Source organism: Onychostruthus taczanowskii, unplaced genomic scaffold, assembly GCF_017590055.1.
Source record: "Onychostruthus taczanowskii isolate IOZ18803 unplaced genomic scaffold, ASM1759005v1 scaffold66, whole genome shotgun sequence".
Lineage (NCBI taxonomy): Eukaryota > Metazoa > Chordata > Aves > Passeriformes > Passeridae > Onychostruthus > Onychostruthus taczanowskii.
In genome coordinates, this window is record NW_024504344.1 from 4799097 (window position 1) to 4816932 (window position 17836).

The 17836-nt window shown below is 47.0% G+C and overlaps 1 protein-coding gene across 1 annotated transcript in view; it reads left to right on the forward strand.

Annotated features, from left to right (window-relative positions):
* Window positions 1-16907, forward strand: part of ADGRB1 (adhesion G protein-coupled receptor B1) — an 84929-nt gene extending 68022 nt beyond the window's left edge. The window contains exons 11-14 of the mRNA XM_041420816.1: window positions 32-729; window positions 1355-1390; window positions 2001-2105; window positions 16649-16907. Of these exons, the coding sequence (XP_041276750.1) occupies window positions 32-729; window positions 1355-1390; window positions 2001-2105; window positions 16649-16846 (1037 nt within the window). The 3' untranslated portion in view covers window positions 16847-16907. The remainder of the gene's footprint in view (window positions 1-31; window positions 730-1354; window positions 1391-2000; window positions 2106-16648) is intronic.
* The last annotated feature ends 929 nt before the right edge of the window (window positions 16908-17836 follow it).

Consider the following 17836-nt stretch of genomic DNA (forward strand, 5'->3'; position numbering starts at 1 on the left):
ATGTCAACAAAACCCCAGGTGAGGTGCTGAGGACACTTCTCTGTCTCCCCAGTGCTGAACAAAGATATCACCACGTGCAGAACCTCGACCATCACGGGGACCCTGAAGCGCCCGTCGCTGCCCGACGAGGAGAAACTGAAACTCAACCACCAGAAAGGTTCATCCAACTTCAACAGTCTTCCAGCCAACGTCTCCAAGATGCACCTTCAGGGCTCCCCACACTACCTGGGGGCCATCAACCTGAACGAGTTTAGCAACCACTCCCTCACCCTGAAGAAGGACAAGAACCAGCCGCCGAAATCCATCTACATCTGCGACGGGGACATCTTTAAGAAGTTGGATTCGGAGCTCTCGCGGGCGCAAGAGCAGACCCTGGACACCAGCTACGTGATCCTGCCCACCAACACGTCCACCTTGAGAGCCAAACCCAAAGATGAGAGCAAATACAGCATCAACATCGACCAGATGCCTCAGACACGGCTCATCCACCTCAGCATGGCCACCGACCCCGGCTTCGTGGTCAAGAGTCCCCCGCGGGAGCCGGTGTCCATGGCGTGCAGTGAGGTGCAGGGTTCCTCCATGATCCAGCAGCAGCAGCAGCTGGCTCCACAGAACATCTCCAACGAGTCACAGATTCCCAACAGCCTGTGTGACACGGGTGACTCAGGGAACTCGGGTGTGGTGTCCAAGAGCGAGACTGTCTCCACCCTCTCCATGAGCTCCTTGGAGGTGAGTGTGGAAATGGTGTTGTTCTCAGCCCAGGGTGGCGTTCTGCCCTCAATCCCGCCACTCCAGGGGATTGGAAAGAAGAACTTTAGGAAGAATGTAGCCCAGGATGCAATGCCATATTACCCTGAGGGACAACTGGCATGTGGTCATGTTTTGGAATGTGATGTCACAACTTCCAGAGCACATTCCATTGCTGGATCAACTATTTTTAGCCCTACAGGTGCTGCAAAGTCAAAAAATAAGTTAATTTATCAAAGAGTGTTCATTTTAATGCCTGGCACATGGCCTGCCTTATCTTTTCCCCTTTCGATCGTCTGCCCTATTTCCCATTTTGAAGGTTGCAGTCATGATACAGATGAGAACACCCAGGGATCCAGGCTAGAGGGGGCTTGGAGCAACCTGGGATAGTGGAAAGTGTCCATTCCCATGGCAGGAGGTTGGAACTGGTTGATTTTAAGATGCCTTCCAACATAAAAAAATTAAATAATGTAAAATATTTGGCACTTCCCATCATGAAGAGCCAGAAAAACACGTTAAAGGTGTAGAAAAAGGGAAAGGACAGGGATTTTTCCTGTGTTATCCTCTTACTAACCTTTACCCATCTTTTTCTCTCCTGAATATCCAGAGGCGGAAATCCCGGTATGCAGAGTTAGATTTTGAGGTGAGTACATCCCTTTCTGAATGCTGGTCCCAAATTTTTTGAGCCATCCTCTCCAATTATCTCACCCTTGCCAGGGCACAGGAAATCCCTGTTCAGCTTGCTCATACAGGGAAAAGGAAATCCTTCTAGAAATTGCCCTGCCTCTCCTTCTGGGCAGCAGAAGGTAGAAGTGAAAAGCAGACTGGTGGAATTAAAAAGAAAATGAGATTGTGGAACATTTTCTAATTAAATTACCCCAATTCTACACATTTGGGTACACATTTACAGAGGTGACAAACTGAGGAAAGGCTGAGCACTGGGACAGGTATTAGCTAAAGAAGGGCAGCAAGCCTTCCTTAGAACATTGACAGTCAAGCTCAAATTCCACAGCATCAGAATTTGATTGTTGCAAGTTTAAGGGTTTTTTGTAGGTCAAAAATTAGTATTTTCCATTTTCTCCCACCATCTCACCTTGAAAATAAAGGCAGTGCTGCAGTGGGTCCTCAGTAAATGCAGAAAGTATTTTAGGCACTTGCACAGAGGCAGAGCTGGGGTTAAATGATGTAACTCTGCGGGGAGGACGTGTTCTTGATGGGGTTTGCTGACCTGTGGCCCTTTGTGTTTGCTCCAGAAAATCATGCACACAAGGAAACGTCACCAAGACATGTTCCAGGACCTGAACAGAAAACTCCAGCACGCAGAGAAGGAGAAGGAGTCTCCAACAACGGACAGCAAGGTTAGTCAGACACTTCCAGAAACCCTCTGGTGCCAGCAGGAACGTGGGAGCCAGCAGGAAATTGGTTTTCGACCATGCATGTTGCAAAAAACACACATGCACCACACAGCAGCCCAGGAGCAGGATGTCTGTCCCCATGTCTGTCCTGGTGTTGTCTTCCCTTTGTCTCTCCTTGGCATTCCCTTCCAGGTCCTCTGTTTGTGCCCCTGTTCATCCACTCCTAGGCAGGAACTAGAAACTGGGTTGACCATGAGGAAATCTGGGTGGAAAGTGGAGAGTCCTTAGCATTCCCTTCCAGGTCCTCCGTTTGTGCCCCTGTTCATCCACTCCTGGCAGGAACTGGAAATTGGGTTGACCATGAGGAAATCTGGGTGGAAAGTGGAGAGGGCAGAAAGAGGGGAAGCATCTCCCTCCCTTGTGCGGCTGAGGCAGAGGACAAGGTGGCAGTGGTGGGATATTTAGGATGGCTACAACGGTGGGATTTAAGGTGTGATGTTGGGAGTACATTTTGGGGACTGGAGACTATTAAATGTAGGTTATTTGTGACAGCTGATCACCTGTGACACGAGCATGTGGAAATGAGCAGGTCCAGACAAGGCCATGAAGGTTCTCCAAGGGCTGGAGCATCTCTGCTATGAGGAAAGAGCTGAGAAAATTTGGATTGTTCAGGCTGGAGAAGGCTCCTAGATGAGCTCATTGTGGCCTTTCAGTCCATACAGGAGCTGGAGAGGGACTTTGACAAGGTCATGTAGTGACAAGACTCTGACAGCCAACAAGGGGCAAGGGCTTTAATTTGAAAGAGAGTGGGGTTAGATGGAATATTGGGAAGAAATTCTTGCCAGTGAGGGTGGTGAGACCTGGCACAGGTTGCTCAGAGAAGCTGTGGCTGCCCCTGAATCCCTGGAAGTGTCCAAGGCCAGGGTTTGGAGCAACCTGGGACAGAGGAAGATGTCCCTGCTCATGGCAGGGTGTTGGAATAAGATTATCTTTATAGTCTTTTCTGACTCAAACCATTCTGTGATCCTGGGATATCCAGCAGCAAAGTTGCAGGGAAAAGGGAGCTCCTTTAAAGGAGACAGACTTATGGAAGGGCCTTTCAGACTTTAATAGGGGCAGAGATCTGGGACTGGAAAAAATTATCAGTAGCCTTTGTAATAATTGGTGTTGTAAATAATAAAATAAGGAAGAGCAGGCAGATGGCACCTTCCAGCCAGCTGGGCAAGAACTGAAAGGCTGCAAGGAATTCTTACAGCTCCAGCTGAAGAGAAAAACAAGCAGCAGAGCCAGGTCGACAGTAAGAAATTAAATTTCCTGCACTCAGGAGAGAGGCGAGGTGAGCTAATTATAACAGTTCTTGGTGATTTGTAATTAAAATGCCTCATGACAAGAAAGAAATGGAGGGGCTGGTGAGAGAAGGGCAAGAAAGATGGAGAAGGGTCTGGAGCACGAGTCTGATGAGCAGCACTTGAGGGAGCTGGGTGGGACTCAGTCTGGAGAAAAGGAGGTTCAGGGGGGACCTTCTGCTCTCTAGAAATCCCTGACAGAAGGTTGGGGCCGGGTGGGAGTTGGTCGTCTCTCCCAGGTAAAAAGTGATAGAACAAGATGAATCGTCTCCAGTTGCACCAGGGGAAGTTCAGGTTGGATATTTGGAAAAATTTCTGCACTGAAAGGGTGGCCAAGCATTGGAGGAGATTGCCCCAGAGAAGTGGTGGAATCACCATCCCTGGAAATGTTCAGGAACCACGTAGATGTGGCACCTGGGGATACGGTTTAGGGGTGGCCTTGGCAGTGCTGGGTTGACAGGTGGATCAGTGATCTTGGAGGTCTTTTCCAGCCTCAGGGATTCCATGATCCTAAGACAGATCCAGGATGTAGCACTCTCCTGCAGTGTGGCAGATGTGGCACTGGTGGGGCTTATTTTGATGGGAATCCCTTGGAGGCAAGAGCAGAGCTCAGAGTGTGATGGAACAAGAGGTTTGGGGTTTTTTGGAGGGAAGCAGAGCACTACAGAGCCTTTGGTCTGTGTTCTGGCCTCACAGCATTGCTGTGCTCAGCTCCAGAGATGTTACCCCAGCAAATTCAACTTCTATTGCATATGGCAAGGTGTCATTATGGGCTGCTCATAACAAAGTGGGAGGCAGTGGGTCTACAGGTTCAGACCAAAGAATTCTGCCTGGCCCAGAATCCCGGTATGTCTCACTCAGTGCACCTCTCGGGGGTTTTTTTTTGCAGTTATTTTAGTATGATGCAGCTGTAAACCCAAAAAATGCTTAAATGCGGTGTAAAAGCTAATCTGTGGTCTATTTGCATGAGGGGTTTATAGATTGGGAAGGTTTTAGCATTTCAGAGATGCATCTATGTAGAATTAAAGTTGCCGCTGTCAGCATCAAAGAGCTTTGAGCTGCTGAAGGAGGTTCTGAAGGTGGCTTTGGCATATTGACTGAATCTTTTTCAAGATGAGAATTTTCTCTTGGATGTAACAGGAGTGGGGGAGCTTGTGAAGAGCAGGATTGGCAAGTCAGGTGTGGGTATTGGTTTAGAAAATATCCAAAGCAATACAAAGTCAAATAAACAGGTTTTTTCCAGCCCTTTTTCTACCATTTTTTGCTGAGAGCCCCATTGGAACTCAGGCCCCATCTTCAGCTCGCCTTGAAAAGGCAAATAGCAGATAACAGGGATTAAAGGAACAACAAAAGAATGTTTTCTCTTTTATGTGTGTTTAGGTTATAAAACGAAGGAGTGCTTCTTCTGGTGGCAGTGATAAAACAAACCTTAGTGTAAGTCTGGCTTTCATTTACACTGCAGAGCATCTTGGACCTATCCCAACCCCTTCCATGACATTGTCTTGTTTTGAAAAACAGTTGTGTGCTAAGGAAGGCAGGAGCCTCCCTTGAAATGGAAAATGTAAAGCCCATCCCTCCAAATTATTATAATATTGAAATTAAGGGGCTCTCAGGCAAAGATATGGCAGCAGGAACAATAGTTCTTTACTAGGAATATTAAAAATACAAATGCAATAGTACAAAAAGAGAAAAAAAAATGCTGACAGAGTCAGAACAGGCCCTGACCCCCTGTGGGTCAGGGTGGTGGCACAGTCCCATTCCATGGTGGCTCAGCCCTCCTACAGTGCCAGCTGTGGTTCTGCTGGAGCAGGGATCCTGCACAAGGTGGGAGTTTTCCTCTGAAACTCCAGGGCTGCTGGAGATGGGCCTGCTCTTCCTCTGGGAATGCACGGCAGAAGAAAGCTGCTCCTCTGGTAATCCAGTGGGAAAAGGCTGCTGTGGTGTTCCAAATGTCAGATTCTATCCAGGCAGGAATGTTTGCTCCTCCCCCTGGGTGGAGCATCTCCCAAAGGGATGATGGAATTTTATCAGCCGTGCAGTGACACTCACTGGCCATGAACAGAAGAGATCTCCTGGAGGGGTGATTGGTTTGTGGAAGAGATAAAGAAAAACTGCCCAATTAACAGAAGATAACTGCCCCACCTCTAACAAATAGAATACACACCCCCAGCTACATCTTTCAACCTAAGACAGACATGAATCCAAACATTCCTTAACCAGCAGAAAACTCTGTGCCTTGGCATGAGCAAGGTCATCAGGATCCTGGAGCACCCCTGAACCCTTCCTCATCCCAGAGCAGAAGGGATATTTCCCGGGTCTGCTCCATCTGCCTGCATTGCTGTTCTCTCTGATTTCCTTTTTAAATAAACAACCACCAAAGTCAAGCTCCCAAGTCTCTCTCCAAGCCTGGCATTTTCCCAGCCTCTCCTGGCAGCATGTCCCATTGTCCTCAGTCCTTTCCAGGATGCAATGCTTGTCCTGATCTTGCTGTTCCTCTCTCCTCCCTCAGCTCCAAGGTCATAAAAATGCTGATGAAACTGGAATTAAATGTCTGCACAGGACAGGCATCATGTGGATTCCTAGGAATGGTGCTGGCCATTTTTAGGGATCAATTTTTTAGGGGTTTTATTGTACATGCCATCCACACAGTACTCCAGTGCACTTACCATGTCACAAGCTGCTTTCACATTAACTCCTAAATTGTCAGATTTTAAGAAAACACCAAGAGAAGAATGGGATGAAGTGACAGATTTTCAGTCTCTTTAGGAAAAAGGGTGGAAAATTCAACCATCACATTTTATTTATTGTTGAGAATTTCTCCAGCTTTGAGGGTAAAATATGATTTTTAGAACCCCTTTTTGAGGGGTTTTCAGCCACGATTTAAAGGTTTATACAAGGACATGTGTTCCTCCTTTTTAGATATCCTGACAGATGGAAACTTGGGACAAATGATAGTGCTATGTACACTTGATAAAAAAAATGTCCTTTGCTCGCTGTCCCAGAGAAGTAACTGGCAGAGCTGGAATCAAAATCAGGGACTCAGAATCCTTAAGGCTGAAAAATACCTCTAAAATCATCAAGTCCAACCACTAAACTGTGACCCAAAGTGCCACAACTAAAAATGCCTCCCAGAATGTGACTCCAGCACTTCCTGGGCACCTGTTCTGATATTCAGTGTCCCAGCTCTTGACCACCCTTTCAGTGAAGAAATATCCAGCCTAAACTTCCCCTGGCACAACTTGAGCAGATTTCCTCTTGTCCAATCCCTTGGGAAGAGAGACTTGAGTTGTAGGGAATTTTAGATGGAGACAGGTTTGGGGAAGAATTCTGCTTTTCCATCAACCTGTGGTTGAGGAGTCCTAATCCACATCCCGCTGGGATTGGGGTGTCCCCACTGCCCGCAGCTTCCTAATGAGAATATGTCAGAATTATGGGAAGCAGGGTAGTTCCTGGAATGTCAGTCAGGTCTGAATCTTGCTCATATTCCAGGCATTCCCAGGGATGTGGCAGTGGATATAGTTATTGTTTCACTGCAGTTATTTTGCTGGAAGTCAAAGCACATTCCTAATGGTGGACTAAGTTGAACCTCAGAGTACAATAATAAAGAATTGCTCTTCCTTGAGGAATAAGCATGGATTTTCCCATATTTTCTTTTCCAGTTTATTACATACAATTTATTCCATGTGACAAAATTTATTCCATGTCTGTACCTCAACTCTAAAATGCTCCCACTGGAAGCACCCTCATGTATTCCTGATTAAAATCACATTTTCCAGCAGGATTCACGTTCAAAGCACACCGGACCACACATCCAGGTGTTGTCCAAGCCTTGCCCACCTCTTCCCTGCAGCAGAAAAATGTGGTCACACTCAAAATGGCTTTGAGCTGAAGGAGGGACATTTAGGTGGGATACTGGGGAAAAGTTCATCTCTGAAAGGCCCTGGCACAGGTTTTCCAGAGGAGCTTGGATGTTTCATCCCTGGAAGTGCCCAAGGCCATGTAGGACAGGGCTTGGAACAACCTGGGATAGTGGAAGGTGTCCCTGCCTGTGGCAGGCGGGGGAATGAGGCAATGTTTGAGATCCCTTCCAACCCAAACCATTCAGGGATTCTGTGATTTGTGGCTGTATGGACTGATCAGGGATGTAGACACTATTTCCCAAAGTTAATTTTTCCATACTAGGGAATTAAGATTGGAGCAGGACGACATCCAGCAAGATCTGATGACAGCCAAGTTGAAAAGTCAGGTTTTTAATGCACTGATGGATCTCTGTATGACCTTACCATGATCCTGGCAGGTCCCTTCCCGCTCTGGATATTCTGTGGTAAATTTTTTCTCACTTGCAGTCTTCAGGTGAGGCACGGAAGGTGGAGCTGATTTTTTTCCTATCTCAGAAGGAAATGTTGGGGTGGTAGGCCGGAATTTTTTGCTCATGTTTTGCTGGAATTTGGGACAGATTTTCTCTGACCACCTGAAGAGGTGGAAGAACCTAAAAATAGCACCTCAGGAACAGCTGGTTTGCTGTGCTCACCCTCCTACCAAACCTGTGGATGTTTCACACTCTTGCCCTTCCATTTAATCTCAGACCAAACTGGAAGCTGGTGTAGCCCCCGAGAAGAAAACTGAATGAGCTCTGTGTGTGTGGAATATTTATCCCCCTGACAGCTCATTTGCAACCAGGAAGCATCAAAGGAACCAAGGACTTGGAGACAACCACAGCAGGATTTGCATCAAAATACCCAGCCACCCCCACCAGGCATCCTGATGAAAATTTAAAGCTCTCTTGGTGTCTGGGAGGCACCAAACCCTCATTTTTAAGGCTGCAATAAGCAGTGAGTGGCTTCCAAGTCGATTATAAATCTCACTTTATATAAGGGAGATTTTGGATGTATACTGGAATGTTAGCTTAGGACTGATTCAGACGGCAGAGTTCTTCCTTCCTAATCACTCCCATCACTTTGACTCCTTCTTTAGCTCCCCAATTGCTACAAAAAAAAAAAAAAAAAGAAAAAAACCCCATTGTTGGAAAATTGTGCTGCAAGTTTGTTTCTCCCTTTCAAAGCCTGACCTTTGCCTGGCAGACTGCAGGCTCCACCACACAATTTCTTCCCTTTTCCTCCTAAATACACAGAGTTACCCAGCTTTGAATTCTTGTAGCTGAGAGTTCTTCACATTAAAGCAGGGTAGTGGTTATTTTCAAGCTGCTTTGTACTACACAGGAAATATTTTTCCTGTACAGATCTGTGTTCTCAGGGTTTAACATCTCCAGTGCTGCTGGTCCTTGGGAGTTAATTGCTAAAGAAATTCCAGGGTTTGGGCTGGGCATTGAGAGGGGTCTGTGGTTTTGTAAGCTTTTAAAAAAGCCAAGGTTTTGCTTCTCCTACACTTTGATAGCACTGGAAGTGGTGCTCCTGCTTACGCCTCAGCAGGAATCCTTTGATCCAGCTCCATTACAGAAGCTGGAATCACATCCATATTCCTCTTTTCCTGCCAGCATCTGGCTTGGCATTCATTTTAAACAGCAGCTCTTTGCTTGTGCCGAGGTCAGCGCTGGACAGAGCTCTACAAATTCCTTGGATTTTCTCCTTCGTGTTGATGAGCTCCCTGCCACATTCAGCTCCCTGCAGCTGGAATGGCTTTTGCTTTGGCTCCTGTCCTGCAGCTCACATGCAGGATCTGGACTCAGTTTATAATTCACAGAATCACAGAATGGTTTGGATTGGAAGGAACATTAAAGATCATCTCATTCCACCCCCTGCCATGGGCAGGGACACCTTCCACTATGCCAGGTTGTTCCAAACCCCATCCAGGCTGGCCTTGGACACTTCCAGGGATGGGGCAGCACAGCTTCTCTGGGAAAAAACACAACTCTCAAATCCCATCCCAAATCCCTGCTGATCCTGAAAAGTGCCTGCTCCAAAACCTACTCTAGAAAGCTATAAAGGTTTTTCTGCCTAATTTTTCCTTATTTCCTTCTGGACAGTGCTTCTCTCTTGATTCCTCACTTTCTTTTCTCACAACGAGATTTTTCTGAGCTTTCCTCTTGAGGCATCTGGAGATTTGCCCATTCCTGCAGCACTGGCTTTGGCAACCTAATGGAGTGTTTAGCAAAAAGGACCATGGAGCCACAGCACAAGGGAAAAGGGCTTTAAGATGACAGAGGGCAGGTTTAGATTGAGTATTAGGAAGAAATTCTCCCTGTGAGGGTGGTAAGGCCTTGGCACAGGTTGCCCAGTGAAGCTGTGGCTGCACCCTCCCTGGAATAGTCCAAGGCCAGTTTGGACAGAGCTTGGAGCACCCTGGGATAGTGGAAGGTGTCCCTGCCCACGGCACGGGGGTGGAATGAGATGATCTTACTGTCCCTTTCATCCCAATTAATTCCCTAATTCTATAATTCTATGATTTTATTAATATTGATGGATATTGCAGCTCATCCCCAGTCAGGGCTGTTCTCTCTGCTGCAGGAATTGGAACATTGGGAATCTGCTGGCTGGGTGTTCCTCTGCAAGGGAAGCTCCACTTTTGGGAAGGGAGTCTTTGTGTCACATCTTCAATCCTCTTGGCACTGCTTAAAGGCAAATTTTAACGGACCAATTAGTGAAGCTTTTATAGGGAGGAGCTCTGCATAAAGTCTGATAATTACCACAGTAAATTCTGTTATGAAAATGACGTCAAATCTTAATTCAGTCAGCCATAAACCATCTGCCAGCTCCCAGGTATCGAAATACACCATCAATCAGAAGTTCACCTCCTCCTGCAGATCATCCAGCACCTTTTGTCCCAACAATTAGGGGACAAAATTCGTCCCAGAGAAATCTGTTCCATGTATCCTCTGCTCCAACACCAGGCAGTGCCACCAGCACATTGAAACTCCTGGGTTTTTATACTCTGAAGTCTGAATAATTCTTTGTAGAGTCTAAATAAAAGACTCTATGAATAATTATGCTTTGGGTGCTCTTGGTCCCCTCCTGGATCCCCAGTTGCCTCCGTGAGGCAGCTCTGGGAGTTTTCAGCATTTTAGGGAATTTAGTCCTCCAGGTGGGCTCTTCACAGACCGTAAGCATTGTCCCAAAAAAGGTTGGGATTGGACCAGCTGGATTAACAGCAAGGATGCTCTGGAAAACAGCCTGTTCCTGATGCTGATGGGACCACAGGTGTTCTGTGCAGCCTTCAGGCTTTTCTGGAGTCAGTAAAAGACTTCCTTGATCCAGAGCCTGTTCACCTTCAGCTGTTTGGCCATGCTAGAATTCATCTCACAGCCACCCCTTCAGGATGGATGAACTTCAGGGAATACAGAAGCAGAAGACATATTTTTATAAGCTAGGAAATGCTGGGTATTTCAAGTTTCCTAACTGATCTCCAAGTTAAAACCACAAATTATTTCTACTTTTTTTTTCTAATTTAATTTAATGAAATTCTGAACAAAGCCAGCCATTTCCTTTTATTTTGATTTTCTCCTAAATGAAAAGGAGAAAAAAAAAGAAAGCATAATCTTTGTAGTTCAGTAGTATAAAATGAAAGAACTGCAGCTACTTGTTTCTGAGAAGGAAAGGAAAATTTATCATTCTCTAAAGGAACAAGACAGCTTTCCCATTTTCTAATCACTTTTCATCGACATTGTTCTGAAGATGGATTAGACGAGCGTGAGCCACATTTATCCTTCAAATTCCCTGCTCTACGCTCTGAATAACTTCATCCTGGTCCTGCAGTCATCAGTGTCGTGGGGAGAGACCATTTGGGTCATGAAATACGCTTCAAGCTGACACCAGAGGCAAGGAAAACAGCATGGGAGGGAGTTCCAGGCGAGTTATCGCCAAGAGCTCAGCGGAAGGCCCTGAGCTGCTCCTCGGTTTTTCAGGGTAACCATAAAAACTGGCTGTTAAAAAATAAAAATTAACAAAAAAAAAAAAAAAAAAAAAAAAAAAAAAACCACACTAAAACAAACACAGGGAGGTGCAGCTTGAGCAGCCTGAGTGGTTCATGGGCTCTGAATGAAGTGGGAAATCCAAGCTGTGCCTCAGAGCAGACTCTTGGGCTGTAGTTGTGCACTGCAGGGATGATGTTCCTAAGGAAAAGAGGTGGGATACAGGAGCTCTGGATGAAGCCAGCCTGGACTTCTGGACGCAGCACAGGAAAGTTTAGAGGGTGAGGGAGGGAATTCTGCCCCTCAAACCTGCTCTGGTCAGACCCCACCTGGAACCTTTTGTCCAGTTCTGGGATCCCAGCACTGGAAGGACATGGAGCACAAGGTGATCAGAGGGATGGAGCAGCTCTGGTGTGAGGAAAGGCTGAGAAAATTGGAATTGTCCAGCCTGGGGAAGAGAAGGCTCCAGGGAAATCTTAGAGCCCCTTCCAGTGCCTGAAGGGGATGCAGGAGAGCTAGAGAGGGACTTGGAACAGGGGTGGAGTGACAGGACAAGAGGGAATGGCTTTAAATTGACAGAGGTCAGGGTTAGATGGGATATTGGGAAGAAATTCTTTCCTGTGAATGTGCTGAGGCCCTGGAACAGGTTGCCCAGAGAAGCTGTGGCTACCCCATCCCTGGAAGTGTCCAGTGCCAGTTTGGACAGAGCTTGGAGCACCCTGGGATAGTGGAAGGTGTCCCTGCCCAGGGCAGGGGCTGGAATGAGATGGCTTTTAGTGTCCCATTCAACCTAAACCATTCTGTGATTTTGTGATGATTCCCTGAAGACCCAGGGTGGGGGCCCACCACCATCACCTTTCCATAGCCACCACAAGTCCAGCACAGGTGACTCTGCAGTCTGCCAGGACCAGCTCCAGCAGGAGAATGTGTGGATTATCTCAATGCACTTTGCCTCTGTCTTTGTCAGAGATTTGGGGGTTGTGTGGGCACTGCAACCTAAAAACTTTTTGTCCCAAATCCTCTCCCTCCACCTTAAAAATCTGCAGCTAAAATGAAAGGCAGGGCTGAATGAAGGAGACCCCCAGTGCCACCAGGATGATGAACACCTCGAGTCTGCAGCTGGTTTTACCCCAGCTCTGAGTGTGGGTGCTCCTTCCTTTCCCACTGTTTTTTTTCCCTTCACAACCTGGCACCAGGCAGGGACTGATAAACATTTCCCTCCTTCCCAGAAGCTCCTGGGCTGTGTCAGGCCAGAGTGATGGCTCTGTCCCTGGCTCCTGGTGCTTTCAGCCCCTGTCTGGGGCCAGTCCTGGCTGTCTCAGAGGCACTGAGCCAGCTCCAGTGCCTTTTCCAGCCAGATTACACATCCCTCTCTCCAGGATTTCTCTTTCTTTTCTGTGCATAGCTCAGTTTTCCCTCCTGTCTCAAGGATTGTTAAGACCCCACAGTGAAGCTGGAGGGAAGTGCCAGGGTTGGAGCATGAGCCCAGTGCCTGTTTCTCTGTGCTGCTCAACTGGCCAAGACCCCATAAAAACTTTTTTCCATATGGAGGGAAAGAAAAGGGGAGCTGTTCCCAGGAGCCTGATACCAATTCCCAGGGTGCCCTGTGCCAAGAGGAGATTTTCTTTTGTCTCCCAGCATCCTTCCCAGAGCTCTGCCAGGCTGATTAACCTGCTCAGAGATCCCAGTGGGCACCGAGTCCTCCTGCAGCCGCCCCTGAGCCAGCACTTCCCTCGCAGCCTCACCAGACCTGATCCTTTCCTGAGAAATGCAGCACTAAAAGCAAGTCTCCCTTCTTAATTTCCTCGTTTTCCAGAGCTCTTTTTCATCTTCTAACTGTGAATAAACACCTTTGGGGTCACTGTGCTCACCACAGTCACAGGTAGACTGATAAGGAGGATGGAAATCACCATGTGGGGTCAGACCCAAGGGCAGTTTCTGCCTCCCCTCCATGGCAGAGTGAAAAGGAGCTTGGAAAGATAAAAGGGCCAGGCTGTGGTGGTGCATCTTCAAAAAGATCCCCAAAACTGCAGGAATTTGTCCTCAGAGACCCCTTGATGCAGAGTGGTGTCACTTCACTGGATGGCACCGAATGGATGCTGGTTTTGTGAGTGTTTCCGTGTAATTTTCATGAGTTTGGAAGTCTTCAGGATGGACAGAGAGCTGTGGAAAGGTGGCCTGGAGGTTGGCTGGACACCGTGGGCAGGCCCAGCTCCCAGGGTTCACTCCTTGGTTGCTCTGGAGTTCCTTTGTTGGAAGGGATTATCCCAATCCCCACCATCAGTGGTCCATTCCTATCATCTCAAGCCTCTCAGAGCTTCACAGACCTCTTTTACATCCAACCATAATCTCTTTTAGGGCCTGAAAGTGGGAATTTGCAATCTTTCCTCCCACAGGACATTCTCTATAACTTTATCCATGGCTGGAAACTGGCCACATTTATCATTTTCCCTTTATCCTTCTCTCAGGAAGCCCACGGAGTGCCCAGAATCTTCAAGATGCAGGTGCGCAATGGAGCTGTACACTGCCAGAATAATACTTCCTGTTTCATTTTCTCTTCCTTTCTTATTTTTTTCTCTTCTCAACAACTCACAACATGTAATATCTGAATATTCTGAATAATTATTGTCACCCTTAGGTGGTGATCAGCAGGGCTGATCAGAGGCCGCTGCTGTAGATGTGAACTCATCATTTTTGCATTTTGTCAGGTTTTGGGTTTTTTTCTTTTCTTTCAATTTCTGTTCCCTCCCTGGCCTTGCATCTCCTCTTGCTCACTGGCCCATGACAGGGAGGGCTCTGAGGTTTGCTGATCACGTTCAGGGTGCATGATCAGATCTGGGAGCATCCTCCCAGCATGAAGGAGAGGCTGAAGGTCAGGTGTGTGGCAGATGGAGAGGGACTGCTAAAACAGGGATTGGCTGCAAACAGAACCTGATGCTGAAGGTGGCCATAAATAATGCCATCAAAAAAGGCCTCTTGTTTGAGGGGAAAAACAGAATTATTTATGAACTTCACGCAAAAGATCACTTGTGCTGCTCTCTAATACAGCTGTGGACATCAGCAGCTTTGAAAACTTGTGGCATCACAGCAGTGGTGGAAGAAAAAAAATGTTTTCCATTGAAAAAAGTATGTCTTGAACAAGGTTGTTTTTCTTCACCTTTTGGGAAACTTAATGTCATTCCAGTTTTTTCTCCGTTTGTGCTTTTTTCTCTGTGTTCCTTCCAGCTGTATCTTTCCAGACAGACTGATGGTCTCCAAAAAACACTGTAGGTGGAAATTTCCTCTCAGGAAACTTCCAGCTTGTCTCATCAAGACACACCCAAGAGTTAAATAGGTTCTAGTTTTAGTTGCAGTGATTCTAAAGTAAGTTCCAAAAAGGATAATGGAATAAATCACGAATTTTATCACTTTTTCTGTTGTATTAGTATTAATCACTGTCGTGTTATGCCATGGAATAAAGTAAGAATAACTCCAGCAGCATAAGGAAAGCTCTGTATTGTAGACTTCAATTAAAACCTCAGCTGCAGATTTCAAGAAATTGAGAATTGAGTGGTTTACATTCTTTTGAGCAGTACTTTTACACAACCTGATTAAAAAAAAAAAATTCTCTTTAAAATTACTTGAAAACTTATTTTCCTCCCTTTGAATGAAAATAATTTCAGAATGCCTTCACTTCACTTGGAGATGTTTACCTGGATTGTGCATTCCCCACCTTCTAACCACCAAAAAGTCTCACCCAGAGCCTTCCTCCTGGGAGTAGTGAGGTGCAGGACCAACTTCAAGCACATTTTATTTTTACATTAAAGTTAGGACGAGCAGAACTCCTGCCTTGGGTGACCCAATGATAGCTGCCCCTGCAGGGATAATTCCACAGCAGCTTTCCTGTCAGCACTGCAGTGTGGAGCTGGGACAAACAGCCTGACAAAAACATCTTGGGGAAGGACAAACTGAGGAACTGAGGCTGCTGGATGCGCCTGCAGCAGATGGGGATGGAAGTTTCCTACGGAGCTACAAGGCTCTCAGCTGCATCCTGGAGTGAACCCACAGCCTTCTGTGGCTTCATCTCCCCTCAGTCAATACATATTGGTGACAGCCTTGAGCTGTGACCCGTCCTGGTGGCGTGTCCCCTGCACATCTGGCTCCTCACCTTCTCTCCAGGCTTTTCCCTCCTTGTTGTCATCCTCCACGAGCCACTTTCCTCCCACCCTTCCCACTTCTCCTTTGGCAGATGGCTCAAAAGGGCTCTGTCATGTCCACGGAAGCCTTTTCTTGCCCAGTGTTGGAGTGTTTGTGGAGATAATGAACTGTGGGAAGCATCACTGGTGTTTGGAGGGGAGAAGTTGAGTGGAACAACTCATTTAAAACCTTTCCTTTCTCTATGCACTGAGGAGCACACCCATTTTCCAGCCCCTCAGCCCTCCCCAGAGCATGTCAGCAAAAACATGGAAAGATTTTCTGGGTCAGTATCCGTGGTGGGGTGCTGGGGGGAGACTGGGTAATTAAAGCCTTCAGGGCTTGATGTGGAGTTGGTGGAAATGTTTTCAGCCTCCGAGCTGAGCTCCAGCTCCTCAAGCAGCACAGATTTGTTTCCCTGGTGGAGCAGGGAGCAGGTTTTGCTGCAATTAAAGAGTCTGCAAACAGCTGTGCATCAAATGCAATGGGTGTTCAGGAAGACCTCATTGTAATCTAGAATTCCTATGTGGGTTGGCTGGAAGGGACCTTAAAGATCTTATGGTTCTTGATAGTTTCTTATAGTTCTTTAAGATCTTAATAGTTCTTTAAGATCTTATAGGATCTTATAAATCCTGTACTTCATGTAGTTCCACCTATAGTTCCAGAATCCCAAGGCCCTGTCCAAGCTGGCCTTGGATACTTCCAAGGATGGGGCAGCCACAGCTTCTCTGGGAATTCCATTCCAGGGCCTCTCCACCCTGAATTTCTTCCCAATATTCCATCTAAATCTTCCCTCCTTCATCTTAAAGCCATCACCCCTTGTCCTGTCACTACATCTGTGGAAGTAGAAAAAGAGCTGATACTCTAAAAACCACACTCAGTTTTTCAGTAGCAAAAACCTCAGCTGAAGGCTGAAATATCCAGTCATTAAGTGATGGAGGTGGCAGTGGAAGGAAAAACAATATTTTCTTCTTGAAAATAGACAGTTTGTAAGCTGAGTGTCATTTTCATTGATACCCCACTTTATTTTGGATGAGAAGCTGCACGGAAAAAATGATTTGTTGATACAAGAGGAGGTAAAATCATGGTCTTTCTTGCATTTAGCACTAACTTTTCTTTCTTTCTTTCTCTCTCTCCTTTCTCACACTTCCCTCCTCCTGCAGCAAGAAAAACAGCAGACACCAAACAAGAGACCCTGGGAAGGCATCAGGAAAGTCCAGTCCCCGCCATCATGGGTTAAAAAGGACATCGAACCTGTGGCACAGTCTCCCCTAGAACTAAAAACTGTAGAGTGGGAGAAAACAGGGGCCACCATCCCCTTGGTGGGACAAGACATTATTGACCTTCAGACAGAGGTCTGAGCAGAAAGGGAAGAAAAAGGACTTTTTTTTTTTCCGGAAAACAAACGAAACAAACAAAACAAAACCACGTTTTAAAGAAATTATTAAATTAAATCGGAACCGAGCGAGAGAAGTGTTTGGTTTCTTTTGAAACCTTTGGTAAGATGGAGTAACTTTTGTATTGTTCTCAGCAGAGAGGGGGAATATTACTTTATAGAGTATAGTAGCTGTAGGTTCAGGACAACACGAGCTTTCCCAGGCAGGACTGGAGGAGTGAGCCTGGAAGAGAGCGAGGAGGAGGAGGAGGAGGAGGGACTCCTGGAGGAGGGTGGGGAGGGACTGCAGGGGACAAGCCCTGCCAAGATGGTCTCTGGTCTCTGCAGCACACCAGGAGCCCTCCTGCTCTGCCACGAGGAGGTGTGGAAGGATGCCCAGCAGCCACCACAGAGGGCCCAGAAGATCAGGGTTGTTTGGGGACACTGAGAGGAGACACCTGCGGGAGCCTCACTGGGATGTGGCCTGGCTGGGACAGAACCAGCCTGGAGGGACATACCTTGCTCCCCCACCTCTCCCTCACCAGCTCATCCAAGAAGGAAGGAGATGGGACACGCCAAGAAGTGGCCACAAGGACATTGCCACTCCTGGGTGCCACACTACGACCTGGCATTGGCGCACGGTCACAGCGGGTCCCCGCGGAGGGGACGTGGTGGCGTCACCCGCGGCTGGGGTGGAAAGGAGAGGTGGGGCTTCCTCCTCTCATCCCTCCCCGGAGGAGGAAAGGACCAGCTCCAAATCTCCAAATCCTGCTCGCCCCATCTCCAGGGAGAGGGTGGAAGGTGGTAGACAACAAGACCAACAAGAAGAATGTAGGTCATGTCATTGACTGTTAAATAGATAAACTCAGCACGGGCCTTGCAAAGGTCCTCTCAGCCTCATCCTTTTTTTTTTGTTTTTCCTTTTTTTTTCTGTTCTGTTATTTGTCCTTGCTTTCGGACTCAAATTTATTCCAAG